At 39.9% G+C, this 19,991-nt stretch overlaps 1 protein-coding gene across 1 annotated transcript in view; it reads right to left on the bottom strand.

Annotated features, from left to right (window-relative positions):
* TMEM163 (transmembrane protein 163) overlaps positions 1-17,700 on the bottom strand; it is a 269,409-nt gene extending 251,709 nt beyond the window's left edge. The window contains exons 1-2 of the mRNA XM_027835729.1: positions 17,405-17,700; positions 10,956-11,075 (exon numbers count right to left, since the gene is read on the bottom strand). Coding sequence (XP_027691530.1) covers positions 10,956-11,075; positions 17,405-17,588 — 304 coding nt within the window. The 5' untranslated portion in view covers positions 17,589-17,700. The remainder of the gene's footprint in view (positions 1-10,955; positions 11,076-17,404) is intronic.
* Between the last annotated feature and the right edge of the window lie 2,291 nt (positions 17,701-19,991).

Below are 19,991 nucleotides of genomic sequence, written 5' to 3'. Positions count from 1 at the left end.
AGCATTCGTCACACCAAGTCAATGTAATACTACTGACAATTATTTAATACTTCAGATATGTTTGATAATGTTTGACTGTTATATAGTTGATAACGGTCGCAACAGTTCACTGACAGCAATACAAGTAGGACAGCTGTCTTGGGGAGGGGGAGGAGAATTTACATGACATACAAGAAAAAGCACTACACTTAGAATTAGAAAACCTATGTTCAGATCCCAGCTCTTCTATTTATCTGGGTGACCTTGAACAAATCACTGAACCCCCTTCATGTTTCAGTTTCCTAATTTGTAAAATGAAGTCATTGAACTAGATGACCTCTAAGTTCCCTTCCTGTCTGAAATCTGGTAGTTTTGATTTATGGTTGCTCAATTAGGATAATTATTTGTTATTTAACTAAATTTGTTTCTACAAAAATTTAGGAAAAATCTGATTTTTAAGACATTATGCCAGGCAGACACAGAGATCAATTAATCTGGCCTCAGAGAGTTTACAATTCAGTAGAAGAAACAAAATTAGGTACATAAATTGTATATAGATTGGAACACTAAATATAGAAAGAAGTACAAAGTGTCATAAGAGATGTGAGGTAAGAACTGACTTCTGCTAAAAGGATCTGTGACAAGAAGTACCTCTTCTTACATAGTCAGTCAATAAGCATTTAGTAAGCACATGTTATTTCCATCCTCTTCATTTTGCATATATGAAGAACCAGAGGCCCAAACAAAGTTAATTAACTGTGTCAGTACATCTACATACACACACACACATACAGAAGCCATCCTCCCTCTTCTTTCTCATCCTGGCTACCCCTATTTCTAATTAATGCCCTTCTATACCTGTAGTCAAATGGGAGAGTCCAATTTAAAGGGAAATGAAGGGGCCCTTTCTTGTCCAGAAATGAGGTGATGTAAAGACAAAGGGTATCAATAAAATATATTCTTAAAAAGTAAATGTCTCTGGGAGGGCGGAGCCAAGATGGTGGAGGGAAAGCAGTGACTGTCTTGAGCTCTCTCCCAAAGCCCTCCAAATACCTAAAAAAATGGCTCTAAACAAATTTTAAAGCAGCAGAACCCACAAAAAGACAGACTGAAACAAATTTCCAGCCAAAGACAGCCTGGATGGTTGATCAGAAAGGTATATTGCACCAGGCTGGGAGAGGAGTGCAGTTCGGCATGGGTTCACAGGCTGCAGCAACCCTGGAGCAGGCCCCACAGGTCTGAATAGCGGGCAGCTGTGGCAGTTTCCAGACTTATCAACCCCTGAATGCCAAAGACAACTTAGAAGGTCAGTGGGAAAAGTCTGTGACTGTGGTGAGAGAGGAGCTAGGTCTCAGCCACAAGTCTTGAGCGTGGCCCGGGGTCGTGGCTTTTTCCTGAGCTTCTGGCCCACAGACTGAGGGGGAATCGAGTGGCTTATCAGAGGGGAATTGCAGGGATCTCTTTGCCAGTGCTGAGGCAGGAATCTCTTGCTTTACCTGTGCTTGGATCTGGGTCACAGTTCTGAGAGGCAGTCCTGGGGCAAGGAGGAGCGCTAGTGCGGTGGAGCTTATTGTAGTGGTAGAAAGGAAACACCTCGCCCCTTATCATACCACCTTGGAAGAACTAAAAATTTACAGGTCCCTAGAAATATCTCTGAAAACAGCTGTACAAACCCCCGAAGCTTGGGACAGTACACTCCACATTGGAAGCAGACGTTTACCTTAACAAAGAGTTTAAAACTCAAGTAATTGGCCAGAATCATGAGTAAGCAGAGCAAAAAGAATCAGACTATATTATCTTACTTTGGTGACAAAGAAGATCAAAACATACAAACAGAAGAAGACAACAAAGCCAAAGCTCCTACATCCAAAGCCTCCAAGAAAAATATGAATCAGTCCCAGGCCTTGGAAGAGCTCAAAAGGGATTTTGAGAAGCAAGTAAGAGAAGTAGAGGAAAAACTGAGAGTGATGCAAGAAAATCATGAAAAACAAGTCAACAGCTTGCTAAAGGAGACCCAAAAAAATACTGAAGAAAATAACACCTTAAAAAATAGTCTAACCCAAATGGCAAAAGAGGTCCAAAAATCCAATGAGGAGAAGAATGCCCTCAAAAGCAAAATTGGCCAAATGGAAAAGGAAGTCCAAAAGATTACTGAAGAAAATACTTCCTTCATAATTAGAATAGAACAATTGGAAGCTAGTGACTTTATGAGAAATCAAGACACTGTAAAACAAATCCAAAAGAATGAAAAATCAGAAAACAATGTGAAATATCTCATTGGAAAAACAAGTGACCTGGAAAATAGATCCAGGAGAGAGAATTTAAAAATTATTGGACTATCTGAAAGCCATGATCAAAAAAAGAGCCTAGACATCATCTTTCAGGAAATTATCCAGGAAAACTGTCCTGATATTTTAGAACCAGAGGGCAAAATAGAAACTGAAAGAATCCACCGATCTCCTCCTGAAAGAGATCCCCAAAGGAAAACTCCTAGGAATATTGTAGCCAAATTCCAGAGTTCCCAGGTCAAGGAGAAAATATTACAAGTAGCCAGAAAGAAATAATTCAAGTATTGTGGAAACACAATCAGGATAACACAAGATTTAGCTGCTTCTACATTAAGGGACCGCAGGGCATGGAATATAATATTCCAGAGAGCAAAGGAGATAGGATTACAACCAAGAATCACCTACCCAGCAAAACTGAGTATAATCCTACAGGGGAAAAAATGGTCATTCAGTGAAATAGAGGACTTTCAAGCATTGTTGAATAGAAAATTTGATTTTCAAACACAAGACTTGAGTGGAACATGAAGAGGTAAATAGGAATGAGAAAATCATAAGAGACTTATTAAGGTTGAACTGTTTACATTCCTGCATGGAAAGATGATATTTGTAACTCATGAGACCTTTGTCAGTATTAGGGTAGTTGGAGGGGAAAAAATTATATGAACGTATATATAGATATAGATAGATAGAGGGCACAAGGTGAGTTGAAAATGAAGGGGTCATATCTGGAGAATAAAATTAAGGAGTGAGAGAGGAATATACTAGGAGAGGGAGAAAGGGAGAGGTAGAATGGGGTAAATTATCCCACAAAAAAAAAAACAGAAAAGAAAAGGCTCTTACAGTGGAGGGGAAATGGGGGAAGGTGAGAGGGAATGAGTGAATCTTATTCTCATAGGATTTGACTTAAGGAGGGAATGACATACACACTCAGTTGGGTGTGGAAATCTGTCTTACCTTACAGGAAAATGGGGGGGGGGGTAGGGGACAAGAGAGTAGGGGAATGATAGAGAGGAGGGCAGATTGGGAAAGGGAGTAATCAGAAGCAAATACTTCTGAGGAGGGACAGGGTCAAAAGAAGGAATAGCATAAATGGGTGGGCAGGAGAGGATTAAGGGAAAGAGAGTTAGTTTTTCACAGCATGTCTACTATGGAAGTGCTTTGCATAACTGCACATATATAACCTATATTTAGTTGCTTGCCTTATCAATGAGGGTGGGTAGGGAGGGAGGAAGGGAGAAAATTTGGAACCCAAAGTTTTAAAAATACATGTTTAAAAAAAATGTTTTCACATGCACCTGGGAAATAAGAAATACAGGAAATGGGGTACAGAAATCCATCCTGCCCTACAGGAAAATTGAAGGGGAAGGGGATAAGAGAAGGGGGGTAGAAATAGAAGGGAAGGCAGACTGGGGGAAGGGGTATTTAGAATTCATGCCATCTTGGGGTGGGGGGAGGGACAAGATGGGGTGAAAATTTGGAACTCAAAATCTTGTGGAAGTAAATGTTGAAAACAAAAAAATAAATAAAAATTATCATTAAAAAAAAGTGAATGTCTCTGGCTCAAAAAACAAACAAAAAAAAAACCCAACTGGCCAAGGGAAATGAAGCCACTGACAATTCTGTGACACACTAAAGACTTTTTTTCAACTAATACCTAAGAATCTTTTGATATTTTGCAAACACCGCATCAGTTTGTTCTACCAACTAATTTTTGCTGAGGAAAAAAAAAGTGGTGACTTGTCAAACTTGGTTAGGTCATCACACCATGTACTGGGTTTTTGGAATATATTATCTCTATGCTTTTTGTGTCACTTTATTTTTCAGTCTGTATCACCTTTTCTGAAACTTGAAATTTTCCCTTAGCCACATTTCAATCTATTCTGAATCTCTGAATACAATCTTTTTCAATTCCTTAGTTATGACTGCTTTTCCTAACATCAGTCATAGCACCATGAAAAGGATGGCCTCTGAAATGTACAGCACACAAAAGAGCTTAAGTTCAAAGTGTAGATAATGCTTCATATGGGACCTAAAATGCCTACTGCTCATACATTTGGGTCATCTGAACTAGAGGGTTTGAAATGATCTAGTTAAAGTGAGCATCCTATCAATACCATAAATATTTAGTTTAATTGTATCATTAGAAGCTTTATACTCCTAATAAAGGGGGGTAGGGGGAAGACACTAATTCATTTAGTTTCAAGGACCATAGACAAACAAGTGTCAAAGGCATGACTACTAGAGAAAAGGCTTTATTTCTCAGGATGCTTGCACCCAGGGCACAAGTGTTCATTGGAGAAAAACAAAGACCATATTTCCTGTGAAGTTTTATACCCAGAGGACATGCTTGACTGGAGAAGGCAGAGGATCTTTAATAAAGGCAATGAAGTTGGTGGGGGAGGATTTATTCAGTCATAACAAGAGAAGAATATTCAACAAAAATACACATTAAGGATGTCTCAACTTGATCCAGTTGACTACAACTATCCTGCCTGAGTTACCCATTGTGGTCCATTAGCCAAGCATTAGAACCTACCTGGAGTGCCTTATGGATCTTTTGTACTCAGATTACCAGGCAATGATATCAATAGTCTGGCCCTTTAGTTCTCTGAGCCAATCCACTTTGGAGGATAGTTTTGAATTCAGGCTTTCACTTTTATTTGCAGGGAATGGCTGTGGAGAAATGTAGATTACTAGAGAGCCTTAGGTGGAGAAACCATCTTAGCCACCACAGAAACCCTAAAGATGCAGAATCATAGGATGTCTGTCCTCAAATGTTTTCAGGAACTGTATAATCAGTCTGGTAGCATTGAGAGTATAGAAGATAAGTACATGAAGTTCTTAACTTCCAAAAGGAGGAAGAAAAAGCTTCCAGCTTCTTGTTAGGATTGGAAAAACCATTTCAGAAAGCAACAATCAAAATGGGGCAGTGATTGTAGAATTCACTAGGTTGACAATAATAACAGCTAGCATTAACATAGGATTTTAAGGTTTGCAAACCATTTGCTGTACATTCTCCTATTTAATCCTCACTACAATTCTGTGAGGTAAGTTACTATTATTACTATTTTGGGGGTGAGGAAAGATGCTGAGAGAGGTTAAGTGATTTGTCCAGGATCATACAGCTAGTTAGCACCTAAGGTTGGATTTGAACTGATATCTTGCTGACTCCAAGTCAAGTGCTTTACCCACTGGGCTATATGGTTGTCTCACCTGACAAAATAATATGGTTGTACCCAATGCTATAAGAGTAGTAAGAACACCCTCTCAGTTACTCAGAGTTGTTCTGATTGATAAAGGAGGTAGAAATGAACCTGATCAAGAAGAAAAAGAACATTCAGAGGTAACAAAGTTTGATCCTGCATAGTCCCAGTCTCTCAAGGTTTGGACCACTGAGATCAAAAAGGAGAACAACTTTAAGCCTCACTGAAGAAATCTGGAGCAATCTTGCTAAAAAGAAGTCACCATAGATCAGGACCAGATACATTGGGGACAGGGCATCTGCAGAGGCAGAAAAAGGCTTTACTACCACTATGGTAGAAAGCAGCTAGGTGCTCCAGGGCCCAGAATGTCGGTCCTAGAGTTCTAGGAAGACTTGAATTCAGGTCCAGCCTCAGACACTTACTAGCTATGTGACCCTGGGCAAGTCACTTAGCTTCTGTCTGTCTCTGTTTCCTCAGCTGTAAGATGGAAATCACAATAGCACCTACCTCACAAAGTTGTTGTAAGGATCAAATGAGATAATATTTATAAAGCACATAGCACCGGGCCTGGCATATAGTAGGTGTTTAATAAATGCTTCTTCTCTTCTCTTCCTATGAGCTAAATGCACTAAAGAAGGAGAATTGCACATTAATCAGAAGCTGCAGTTTTCCAGACTGGTATCAAGATATGGAGACAGGGTCAAGAATTAGGACCATTCCAGACCTTAAAGAAAGCTAATATTGCCCTACTAACATTTTCTGAGGTCCTTTCCACCTGACTCATAGGATCCCATCCAACAGTGACAGTGATGATGGAAACATAGCATGTCTCACTATGTTGGCAATGGATCCTAAGAGACAATTATCTTCCAGTTGTTTTAGGATGAACACTTGAAACATGTGTTGGGATTTGTCCTCTGTGGCCTGAGTTGAAAGGACCACCCACATTTAGGTTATATCAGAGTGAAATGGGTTCCCCAAAGTCACAGGTATCAGTGAGAAGATAAGTATTACGGTCTAGGATATCCAAATCTAATAAATATTTCTGGAGTTGGCCAGGATCAATTCCATTCTATTCGAAATATCATCTGAGTACTGCAACTAGAGAACTGAGGTTTATTTTCTAAATATCTTGACAATTCTTATAGAACAGAAAATTACTAGAAGATAGAGGACAGATATGAGGCAGCTAAATGGCACAGTGCATAGAACATTAGGGTTCTCAGGAACACCTGAGTTCAAATCAACCTCAGAAGTTTCCTATCTGTGTGACCTTGAGCAAGTTACTTAGCCTCTGTTTGCCACTGGGGAAGGAAATGGCAAACCACTCCAGTATCTTTGCCAAGAAAACCCCACAAAGTTTTGATGGGGTCATGAAGAGTTGGACACAATTGAACAACAAAGAGGACAGTGCTGCTAGAAAACATCAAGGAGGCACTTAAGCCCCCTACACAGCAGGAGGTCCAGAGAAGTTTGACTCTGGAGACCCTCCATTGCCTAAGAAAAAGAAGGATCATCTGGGGAAGGTGTCCCTTAATGCTGAAGTTTCCAAACCTTCGCTCCACCTGTACTTTGTGTTTACAGCTATCCGTCACAGGGATCTACAGACAGCTAAGTGGTGCAATGGATACAAAGCTGGGCCTAGAGTCAGGAAAACCTGACTTCAAATCTGGCCTCAGACACTTACTAAGCTATGTGATCCTGGGCAAGTCACTTAACCCTGTTTGCCTCAGTTTTTTTCATCTGTAAAATGTGCCGGAGAAGGAAGTACCAAACCACTCCAGTATCTTTGCCAAGAAAATCCCAAATGAGCCCATGAACAGTCGGACGTGACTAAAGTGACTGAACAACAAAAAATAGCGTCTACCTCCCAGGACCATGGAGAAGTGAGATAATACTTGTAAAACATTTTCAAACCTTAAAGCACTATATAAATACTAGCTATTATTGGATACAACTCTAATATGGATATTTTATATAGAACTAGGTACCTGTATGTAGCCTACATACTGAGATATTAGGCACATGACTATGCTGCATCTACATTAAAAATAAATGACCGAAACTTACTCAGGCCAGCACCCCTGGTATTAGGCACTTCTAGTGACCCTAGTCGTTTATGATCAATGTCAGAATAAAATGAGACAATCATAGGTTAACAGTTAAAAAAAGATTTATAAGAAAGTACTTACTCTTTATTAAAGACAGTTCACTGAGCAGGGGAGGAGATTTGTTTAACCATAACAAGAAAAGAATATTCAACAAGGATAAACATTAAGGACATCTCAAGTTGATTTAGCTGAGTAAAGCTCCCCAAGCTGCCCATTGTGGTCCATCAGCCAAAGCAGCTGAATCAACCTAAAGCTCCTGGTGGCTCTTTTATAGTCAGGTGACCAGGAAATGATATTAATAGCCTCACCCTTTAGTCCCCTGAGGATGCTTTCAATGCCTATTAAGGAAAAGCTAGCCTAACTTACCCTATAAATGGTGAGGCATATATACTCTATATGTGTGTGTGTATACATATATATAAATCCATGTGTATATAAAAAGACATATTTAGATATAGATATGTAGGATGTATTCATCGATCTAAATGTAAATATGGACAGCTTGGTGACCCAGAGAATAGAGTACAGGATTTGGAGTCAGGAAGACTCATCTTCCTGAATTTATATCTGGCCTCAGATACTTACTAGCTGCATGACCCTGGACAAGTCACTTAACCCTGTTTGCCTCAGTTTCTTCATTTATAAAATGAGCTGGAGAAAGAAATGGCAAACTACTCTAGTATCTTTGCCAGGAAAACCCCCAAAAAGGAGTCACAAAGAGTCAGACACAACTGAAAAACAACTAAACAACAATAACAACATACATATAGATATATAGATATAACTGGTATGCCATCCTATGACTGAAATTTTAAATTAAATATGTAAATGGCATGCCTAATAGGAAAAGCCTCTATTTCCTAGAATACTTAGGCCCAGAGTATAAGCATTCACTGAAAGAGAATAAGGACTCTATTTCCCACGATACAACTATTAATTAGGGAGAAACATCAGCTTTTGAAAAGGAAGAAGAGAGTCATGAGGGAAACGAGGCTAATGACAGAGTCTGAAATGTCCCTGAGACCCCATGGAGCAAGGAAAGGAAACAACTAGGGTACTCTGTAACTGTAGACTTACTACATGAATGAGCAAAATTGCAGGAACCATGTACACTGCAGTGTCTAATCCCTTGTCTCTGACTGCATAGAGACTTTGGCCACATCTTCCCTACAAGAGTTGTAAGCCTATAAAGGTAATTAAAGACCCAATGACTGGAATGAGGAGTGGATATGAAGAGACCATTCACCGAAAATGTGCACAGTGATTGTTTTCTGTTGCTTTATTATGTATTTCTGCCCTAAATATCTACCTTACATTTTCAATGCTTTTTCTGGTCTGGGCCTGCTGGTATGGTTAGCCATTAAATACATGGAATGCAATTAACTTTGGATGTTTCCAGAATTATCTCAGTGAGATCAACAAGCCATGGAAATGGTTTGTTGAAGAGAATCCCTATACAAAAGATCTGGACCTGTGTGAGCCCAGAGTTATTTTAAAACATGGACTACTTTAAAAAAAACCAATATATTATTTTTTCTTAATATTTAGTGCTAAAGATAAGGGAGTAGTATATATTATTCATGCTTAGCTAGAACAATTTCTAGGATAAAAGAACAAGAATCCTTTGGGGAAAAAATTCGGCATTATATTTCCCCGTATTTTATTCAACATTTTTTTTAATAGGGGAAGGGGGGGGCGATATGGGAGCAGCAGTAGCTTTCCATTCCAGAAGAGGAATGTAACATTTACATGATAACCCACCTAATCATCATCAGACTTTAATGTGAAATCTCTATTCCCTAACAAATATTTTTTCCAACATTATTTCCCTATGCTACATCTAATAAAGTCCTGCCTAAACAAAAGAGATTTCCTCAATATATCTTTATATTTATTTCCTCAAACATACAAATAATAAAGCCACAATGGCTTTATTAGGCATGGAAGTACTTGAATAGCCATTATGCTCCTTCCCAGTTCAAACATCTTTCATCCCCTTTACACATGTAAATTATGATGTCTGATCCACAGAGTCTAACACAACCACCACAATCAAATCATCCTTGGGGGACAACAGACAGGCTTGTTTATCTGATTTCAGCTGGAAAAGAGGCGGGGGGGGGGGAGATTCCAGAAATAAGAATTTCTCTTGATTAGATTTCTAACTCCCTCATAAATGTTTATACTCTCTAATGCATTGTAGTCTACTTTTAAATGTTTGTTTCTGGAGCCAAGGAATGGTATGCATTTCTAATATAAAACCACTTCAAGTACTATATGCCAAGTTTTGCAGGGAGCATTTGGTCAAATTCTAATAATCCCTCTTGGGAGCTAACATCAACTTCCAGCAGCAGGTCCAACACTGCCGATTAGAACAACACACATGCTGGAACAGCTTCTAGAAAGCATAATTTCCTTCCCTCCACTACCCCCCTGCCCCAAGCCACATATTGTACATACACACTCAGTTCTGAGGAATGTAGATTAAAACATCTTGGATGATATATGTCATTTATAACCTAGGTCTTTCTGTTAGAGTGATAAAGAAATCTCAAAAGGGAAATAAATTATTCTCTTCCTCCAGTGTGTAAACACACACACACACACACACACACAGTGTTTCTGAGCTCCAATGTGTCACTGCTTAAGCACATGAATCTCTTAATAATGAATAAAAACATCCACTGTGCACAGTTCTCATTATGGCAAGCATTTGAAAAAAAAATTCATGCCATGGAATTTTAAATGAAAAACATGATTTTCTGTACACAGAGGAAATTCCATTTTCTTTAATTACTTGTTCTTGATTGAAATTAATGTTTTCCTTTTAGTAGATACCACAAACTAAGGAAGCATACCATAAGAATCTTGTTTTTTTAAGCAGAGGAAAAGCTGAAATTTTCATACAATACCACACCAAAATATATATTGGTACCATTAAGGAAAGTGAGAGAAAATACCATACAATGTTTCATTCATTTGTCTGCATTAGGTTCAAGAGATGAATGCCAAGGAGATGTATCTGTCATATTTGTCATCTGAATCTGAAGGCAATCCACCAACAGTGTATTTTTCCTTCTTCAACTGATAACAATCATATATTTTCATATATATACATATATATATATATGCATTCTGATTAGCACCAAAGCCTCCACTGATTTCTTCTTAACCATCACTTTCCTCTACTGAAAAGAATAATATATTTTTTCCTTATTTTACTAAGATAAAAAGACTATGACTACACCAGAGATGTACTAAAGTGTTCCAAATAATCTTGAACCAAAAGAAAAGAGGGCATCCCCCCCAATATGAGCATTTTTTTAAAAAAGGCTAGTATTTATGTATGACTTCGCAATTCATCCAATACTCACTAAAGGCAGCCACTGCCAGTGCCAAGGTAACAATGATGGAGAACCAGGATACCCATAATGCCTTTTTTCTGTAGTTCTGAGCTTCATGAGGTTTTAGTCTTGTGCTGCTTTCTAATAAACCTGACAAGAAAAATGCAGAAAAAATTCATAAACAGGAAACTCACTTATTTCTCTCTTAAGAAACCTATAACCAGATTCAGCGATGCCTAATCAATTCTTGAATGTAAATTTAGCAACTTGGTAATTATATTACTTCTTTCAGGTAATGGGGTCATTAAGACCAATCTTAAAGACTGATTATGATAATGCTACCTTTTACATATGAAGATAGTGTTGAAGCCCCACTTTTAAGAAGCTATAATCTCTCAATTATTTTTTTCTAGGAGTAGGAGTTAATTTGAATTCATCTATACTCCTCGGTAAGATCTATCTAGTACTAACCACATTTCAAAGCAATGAACCAATGACAAAATTCCTGTTTTTCCATAATCTCAACAGCCAAAAACCCCAAAATTTGAGACAGTTTTCCCTTTTCTTCACATAACTGAGTACCTGGTAGTTGTCCAAAAACTTAACAAAAAAAAAAAACTCCAGAAAACAAAAGTAAACAGTAAATGTTAGGAATTTTTCTGGAAAGCTTTAAGCTTCCACAAATCAATAGCTTTATAAAATGTAGAAAAAGGAAAGTGCCTATGTAGAAAAAATTTCACCCAATTTCCTACATTTAATATTCATGATACCATACGTTGTAAACATCTTTTATCATTGATAAGACTGAAGTATTACAAGTACCTATAATCTGAATCAAAGATTCTATTCACCATAGCTTCAGTGGTCATTGTATTTTATTATACTCTAATTCTCTGAAAATTCATCACTCATATAGTCTCAATAATCCAAAAGCTCAATTCCCAGCTATTATAGGTAAAATGAGATTTTACCAAATCCATGAAGTAGTAGTTCAATGCATTCCAGTGCCTTAATAACCAGTTAGAATTAAGAAAACTAACCTAGATGCCCAACATATAAGCAAAAAGGTCCTGACATATTTTGTTTTCTAATAAATTGACTCAGAAATGAAGTATTTGTTTTACAAATCACATATGTCACATGCTGTTTAAATGAATGGGCAATGATTAAGAAGTAGGAGTCACATGGGAACTCTACTTCTTTCCCAGTGTCTGGCACATAACAGGCATTGAACAAATGCTTGTTTATTGACTAATTGATTCCAAAGCGATAGGTTATTAAACAAAGCAAGAAGGGAGAATGTCAGAAAAGAACCAGGCCACACCTCTGGGAGTTTAACTTTCTAAAGCTAATTGTGTCTGAAAGTGCAGCATATTAAAGCAGACAGGTATATTTAGAAATTGGAAATATAAACACTGCCACTATTATCCCTAGATTGCCTCTAATAAGCCCACTTTAATACAAGAAATCTTTTCTCTTAGGAAATTTTGCCCCAGGTAAATGTAATCTGAATTTCAAATACAGCACCTCTCTTTGTCTAATCTTTCCTAAACTGTGGAAAATTACCTCTTCTTACCTGAATTTTACTGTCTCATTCATGTAAATGTTAGCTATGATTCCCCAAGCTGAAACGAAAACCTCAGAGATTTTTATTGTTCTTCTTCCTCCCATTCCTACTGCCCCTTACCCCTACAAAATTTTTCTGTGCTACCCTAGATGACAAAATAAAAAAAAAAATCTTTCATCCTTGCCACTGGATTTTCACCATTGTATAAAACTGTATTGAATATTGAATTGTATAACCGATTCATAGGGTAGATGCTTTTGACAATGACAGTACTTTAGAGGTGTATCTGCTGAATGGTAGGCTAAGGTTTCCTTTTAGAAAAGGATTTAAAATTCAGAGAGGAACTATAAAGATTTGAGTTTTCTATTTAGCCCCATAACATTTATCCTGAATTTACCCATTGCCAACAACATGCCGGGCATCAGATACAACATAAGTTTCTTCTCCCACACCAGTTAGCCAACATTTGCCTGGAGGAATTTCTAGGAATTAGAAGGTATCTTTCCAACTTAGTATCATTGGTCTACCACCTCCCCACCAATGAAGCTGCAATTGGCCTCTATAGTCAAAGTATCATTTTTTTTTTCCTCTCATGAACCAGCTCCTTATTCTCTTCCCAAAGAGAGTAACTGCTGTGAAGACAGTCCTGGAACTGATCAGCCTTCTTTGTTTCTATCAATCCCTCCTAACTCCACCTTCTAAAAATGGCTTGAGATTCCATCCTAAGAACACAACTGAGCAGAGAACATGCTAACCCAGCAGTTAGGCTCAGAGATTAGCTAAGAAATGCAGACAAAAGCATGAAATATTTCCAACTTAAAATTACCTGATTTACAAAAGACTCATCTATACCTATCCCTACTACACTAGCCGAGAGAGAGAGAGAGAGAGAGAGAGAGAGAGAGAGAGAGAGAGAGAGAGAGATGTTCAGTCATACTTCCTGCATATTCTCTCTTTTCTTGGCTACCAACCTAATATTTTACCGGTTGGGAATTCATTTGGAGATGGTTTGTCATTCAAACACTAGTGTAAATGAATCCAATCCAACTACTTTCTTCTTAGCATCTAACTGATTGCTAAGATGAATCTAAGGGAGCTTCAGTTATAGGCATGGACTAGTGGGGAACACTTTGGCAGGTAGAGCAGGGGTAGTTAGGTGTACAAAAAAATTTCATCCATTTCAGAGTTTCATCTAAATCTAGCTCTGCTCTAAGAAAAATGGAAGTTGCTAACATGAATATATCACTTTAGGGTTTGTAAAGTGCTTTACATATATTATCGCACTTGATCTCTACAAGAATCCCAAGATGAGAAAAATGGTATTTTTATCCTCATTTTCAACTGAGGAAACCAATGCTGAAAAAAGTCTAAGTGATTTTTTTCCCAGGGACCCATAGCTAGTAAATGGCTGAGGTAGGATTTGAATTCAGTCTTCCTTATTCCAAATTCTTCCATAAAGCCACCTAGTTGCCTCTGAGAGACTTCCTTCTTCAAGGAAACATATGCCTGCTTCTCTTGCCCTCCTAGTTCAACTATAATGGGAGCTCCCTGAATCAATTTTTTGGACTAGTGTAAGAATCACATCATCACTCATTTCTAAACAACTGACTCACAGTCAGACTTGACTCTGCTTGGAGCTCTGAATGAAAGTATTGGAGTTGCAGCATAGGCTAGAGTCAGTAGGAGAGGAATATAGGATCATATGGGTGAGATGGGACCTCAAGGTCTAAGGAGGGTAAGTGATTTTTGCTGAAGGTCATACAGGGAATAAGTATTGAAGGCAATATTGAAATCCAAATCCTATGACTACAGAGCCAGTTATCTTTCCAGAGAGAGTGGGTGGCAGCAGCAAATCCAGATGATCCCCACTGCCCCAATACCAGCAGGTGCTTAAGCCATTGTGAAGCAGGTAGTTTAAATCAGAGGCACAGTAAACAGCCAGGATTGCTGATTCCCTATTCTAAAAAAACTGAATGCCATAAAAAATGGAAATAGGACATGCAGAGGCCTTCTTCAGGTCAATGAAATAATAATAATAATAATATGCAATTTCTTAATAATCTCACATTTATATACTGCTTTAGAGCATAAAAACACCTTCCTAATAGCAACACTCTAAAGTAAACAGTGCAAATATTATGTTCACTTTAAAATGAAGAGTCTGAAACCAAGGGAGGTATTAAAAACAAAAAAGGCTTGCCCTAAGTCACATAGCCAATAAGTAACTAAGATAAGATTTGAATCCTGATCTTCTGCTTCCAGGTCCAATATTCTTTCCATCATGCCATGTTGAGAATGAATGTTTAAGAAATGAAGAAAGAAATACTGCAATAAACTTTCCAAAATAAAAATATGTTTTGTTTTATAAAAGTGAATTTTTCAACTTTAGCTCTTTGTTGTCCAGGATATGGAACATAGGTGAGGTTTGGCTTTCTCCTCTTTTTTCTTCCTCTAACAAATCTCACCTGCTTTGTATTTACTTTACCTTTCAGTTTCAAAAAGCAAGTGAACAACCTCTTGTGGCAATGGAGCCAGCTATACTGCGAAGGATAGTTAGGGCTGGGTGGGAGAGAAGCAAAAACAGGAAATCCAAGCTATTGTATGTGACATGCAATGAATTCACACATTGACATATTTCATGAACAGGGAGCAAATTCATTCATACTGCTATACAACGGGGGGGAAATGAAAATCAGTTTACCAGCAAAAATAACCTAGAAATTAATTCCCAGGGGTGAGAGATTTTTCTCACTTTTCTGCTACAAATTACAAAATGTAACTTATCATAGTACTTTATTAAAATTATCATTTTGAGGGGGTGGGGAGAAATAGGCCGTCTTTTAAATATAACCTGCAATGCTACAAAAATAAGCTCAAGGCAGGTGACTGGCTGTCTTCAGCTCAAAATAAGATCTTAGGTTTTAATTTGTAAAAAAAAAAATCCTTCAAAACTCTGATATGCTACCTGCAAAGTCTCCTATAATATTCCTTTACATAATGTTTTCTTAAGTATATGAGAAACAGGAGAAGGGTAGAAATGCCAAGGCATTTGCAGAACTCGGTGCATTTGGAACAGTTCCAATTGTCTGTAAGCATCTCTGCTGATTCTCTAGGAGCTGCTGTTTCCATTTAATTCTATTTGAAATTCTACAGTTTTAAAATTCAGAAGGAAAAAGATAAGGGTCATGCGTTAGGATATTGAATATCAAACAGGCACAGGGTTGAGAGAGGCTAGAAATGGGTATAAATCAGAGAAGACTGAAAAAATACAAATTGATCTTAACCTATAACAGAATGCTTCTAATAAAGATTTCTAAGTTGGGGAAGGCTAAATGAGTTGAATTTCTCCAGATGACTGTTTGTCAAATTCTGCCTTAGTTAATGAATAGACCCAGTGGCTCTGTTAAGACAACTAAAAATCCCAAACCGTAAAGTCCATTTCTTGAGGAACCAGTGGCTGCCTGGGAAAGAAAGGAACTAAGGGTACAGCTATGAAGCAGAGACCTGGGTTCTACAAGCAGGCTGAACCTGAAAATATGAAAGGAGGTGTAAGGATGGAAAAAGAAAAAAGGAAAGGAAGATAGAAATCATCAAATCTGTACTGTTCCTTGAAGTTAACTGCAAGAAGGATTTGAGAAGTCAAGAGTTTAGGTTTTGTTACTGAAAGCCATTATAGGAATGTGGGAATACAACAGATGGGGGTGGGGGAGAGGCCGAGGAAGGAGAGGGGAGAGATTACTGATCAATAATAACCGCAGAGACATTTTATGTTGCCTCAATATATAAGCTCCTGGGTTTTAGATTCATTCAGCAAAGCTCTTGGATTCACAGCAACCCGGAGCCACCTTTGTCCTCTAAAATTGTGTTGTCTCTCTCTTTACCAAAAGATGGGTCACGTTTGCTGCCCAAACAGATCCACTATGACTTGGGACGTAAAGTATGTGACTATGCAACAGAAATCGATTTGAGCAGTAACACAAAGAACGAATTCTCTCTCACTACCTTGTCCCTTCCTCTCTTTGGCACTCCCACACTTGTCCTCAGGTGTTGGAACCCAGAGCTGTCGGCTCTATAGTGGACACAGCAGCAGGATCGAAGAAATAACCCGGAGAAGCTAAACCCGCATTTGGAAATATTCAAAAGGGGAACTAGCAATGACTGAATAGAGAAGCCAAGACCCCCGACAGATGGTGAATACCCTATGGTTCGGCAAGGCCACGGTGGAGGGACCGGTATGTCGACGCGCCTCTGGAAGGAGAGTTGTGCCCAGGCCACCAAGGAAAAAATCTGGAGGGGTCCAACCCTAGGTATTTCCAAGCAGTGATGCATGGGCTCCAGGGTCCCAAGGAAACCCCAGCCTCAGGGTACCGAAATGCCTCCCTCAAACTTTTTCTGGTGGAGCGGGATGGGGATGGTTCCTAGGCGTGGTGCTGAAGGGTAATTGGTAGAAAACCGAAAAGGGATGTTAGGAGAAAGCTGGCCACATTGGTGGAGGGTGAGGGGATGGAGCGTACCCAAGCAAAGAAGAGGAGACACCACACACACACCCATCTTTCTTGGAATCCTCAAAAGCGGTAGCCGCGAAGAAAGCCGACTTTGGGAAGGATCTGCTGGAAAGCAACCGGCTTCATTTCCATCCCTCCAATATATAACCACTTCGTTTCGGCGCTAGGAGTCAGAGACCAGAGCTTTTTTTTCGCAAAAGGGCAGAGGGCAGCGGCCCCGAGAACACTGGCCTCAAAGATGGGGAAGAAAAAGAGATGCTGCTGGAAAGGAGTGGAAATCGCCCAGTCCAAGGAGGAGCCCTGATCCTCTCCCACCGTGCCTAGCCCGTGGAGAAGTTGCGAGACTCAGGGATTAAACGAGGAGGTCGGAAATGGGAAGAGAGGAGCTAAGGTTACCACTCACTCACCTCTATCCTCCAGCCCGTCACTAAACTGGCCGCTTTCGCTGATCCGAAGATGCCGCTCCTCCTGCGGCGGCTCTCGGCCTGGGTAAGGCTGGGAGCCAGTGGCTAAGGGAGAGCCGCCCCCGGGGGGCTGCAGGGTGCTGGGCTCCGGGGGGCTGCCATGCTCGCTGTCTGTGGCTGGCTCCATGGCAAGGGACAGAGAGTGACGAGGCTGCAGAGGCAGGAGACCGTGGCCAGAGAGTAAGAAGTGCTAGGCGAAGCGGCTGCTTGGGGGAGGGGAAGGGAGAAGGGAGGGAAGGTTGGAGGGAGAGGCTGGCTGGAGGTACGTTCTGGTGGGCAGGGGAGGGAGGGCACGGGGGGGAAAAGGGGAGGAGGAGATTCAGCTTGGAGCTGGCAGGCAGGCTGGCAGACAGGAGCCCCTCACGCTTTGGCTCCACCGCTGCAGCTTTGAAGGGGGCGGCCCTCGGCTCCCCGCCCCGCCCTCAGGGCAGGTGCAGAGACTGAGAGACTCCGCCTCTAACCTCTCCGACTCGGGGCGCGCAGGGGAACCCTGCTGCGGAAAGGAGACATGTGGAGAAACTCAAGGGAGGAGAGCTGTGGATCACTGGGAGTGCCAGGGACCGGGCATGGGAACAGACACCGTGGGAGCGGGGTAAAGGAACCAAGGGGCGAGATAGGTTTAGAAACCGTTTTGTGAGGTCCCTACTGATTTACTTCTTTGAGGAATACGGGAGGAAAAGCAACTCCAAATGGGTGGCATTGAATTTCTCTTTTCCGAGGGAACCTTATGCCTATGACTCTGTGTCCCGTACATTACTGCCCTGCTCTGATTTGATGGGAAAGTTGTGGGTTGGGATGGAAGTAGGCAAGAAGAAGAAGAGAGAAAAATGAGAAAAAAGTTGTTTTCTTTTGTTTTTTTAATCGAGGTGGAAAGAAAGGTTATTTTCTCTGGCATAAACCTTGACCATTATTTAGGTGACTTTCCAGGTTGCTGGTGTGCACCTTGCTCAGAAAATTATCAGATCCTGGCAGCTGTCATGTGAATTTCCAACTCTCTCTGCGTTCTCAAGGCCCAATTGTACTTGCAGCAGGAACATCAAATGGAATTCCTGAATAGCCAATGTCACAGATCTCTGTGCTAACAGGTCATTTGTCCCACCGTATCCAAGGCATGGATAAAGTACTGGATAGTAAGCTAGTCTGTCAGAAAGACCTGGATTCAAATCCAACCTGGTGTCAAGTACTAGCTATGTGACCTTAAGCAATTTACCTAACCTCTTGATGTGGCAGGCATTCTCTAAGACCAGATGTAGCAGAGAAAATGCTGATTTACACTAATGGAAGGAGTTCTTCATGCCAATAAAACCAAAGGTCTTATCCTTCCCCTAAAAATATCTCAGGCTACTCCCAGGAAAGAATATTCCCCAATAATAACCCTCTACTGTAGCCCAGCTGGCATCCTCACCGTAACCCAACACTCTTTCTTCCCACAACTCCTTCAGCCTTTGTTTCTTCTGCTGTTTCATCACCGCATACTCACCATCTAGAATATCTTCATCCCAGTTTCCTCCTTTCTAAAACCAATCAGTCATTCAAGTCCAGAACCAAGCCCCACATCCTCTCTGAAAAATTTTCTTTGGCCTCTCCAGCCCATATTGATCACTCCCTCTCCTGAACTCTGACCAGTTATTTTCTTACTATTCATTTGGCATTTTATTGGCTCATACCCATATGTAGGTATAACCCAATCCAGGATTCAAGCCTGGTGCAATTGCATAAGGCTATTTACATTGGTGAAGGAGTTTAAGTTCCTAACTCTGCTCAGGGAAAGGCCTTGGAAGAAGGGAAAGATTTTGGAAACAAATAGAGATGTAGAAAAAAATCACTGACCCTTCACATGCCAGTAGTTGTAAAATTAGTGAGTATTGATAGATAAAATACATAATTTTTCCTTCTTTCCATTTCTCTTTACACTCCTCCACCAACGATGAGGAATTTTACCTCATAAGTAATATGTAACAGCTCTTTTTGATGTTTTTAGTTATCTGGTAAAAGATTTGTTTGTACAGACTGAGAATTTAAATTTTTGACTAAAACATCTAAGTCTAAAAAATACATCTGGAGTATAGGTTTTGATTAAATTCAATGCGTACTTAATTGACTTCAGGCATACCATTGTAATAGGGCAGTTAAGTGCTGGGCTTGGAGGTAGTAAGACCCATCTCTCTGAGTTCAAACCTGGCCTCAGACACCTACTACCTCTGTGATCTTGGGCAAATCACTTAACCCTGTTTGTACTGGATAAAGTACTGGATAGTAAGCTAGTCTGTCAGAAAGACCTGGATTCAAATCCAACCTGGTGTCAAGTACTAGCTATGTGACCTTAAGCAATTTACCTAACCTCTTGATGTGGCAGGCATTCTCTAAGACCAGATGTAGCAGAGAAAATGCTGATTTACACTAATGGAAGGAGTTCTTCATGCCAATAAAACCAAAGGTCTTATCCTTCCCCTAAAAATATCTCAGGCTACTCCCAGGAAAGAATATTCCCCAATAATAACCCTCTACTGTAGCCCAGCTGGCATCCTCT

Source organism: Vombatus ursinus, unplaced genomic scaffold, assembly GCF_900497805.2.
Source record: "Vombatus ursinus unplaced genomic scaffold, bare-nosed wombat genome assembly UNPS02014816.1, whole genome shotgun sequence".
Classification (NCBI taxonomy): Eukaryota; Metazoa; Chordata; class Mammalia; order Diprotodontia; family Vombatidae; genus Vombatus; species Vombatus ursinus.
Note: the sequence above shows the minus strand (reverse complement) of the source record. Positions and strands in the feature narration are given on the sequence as shown.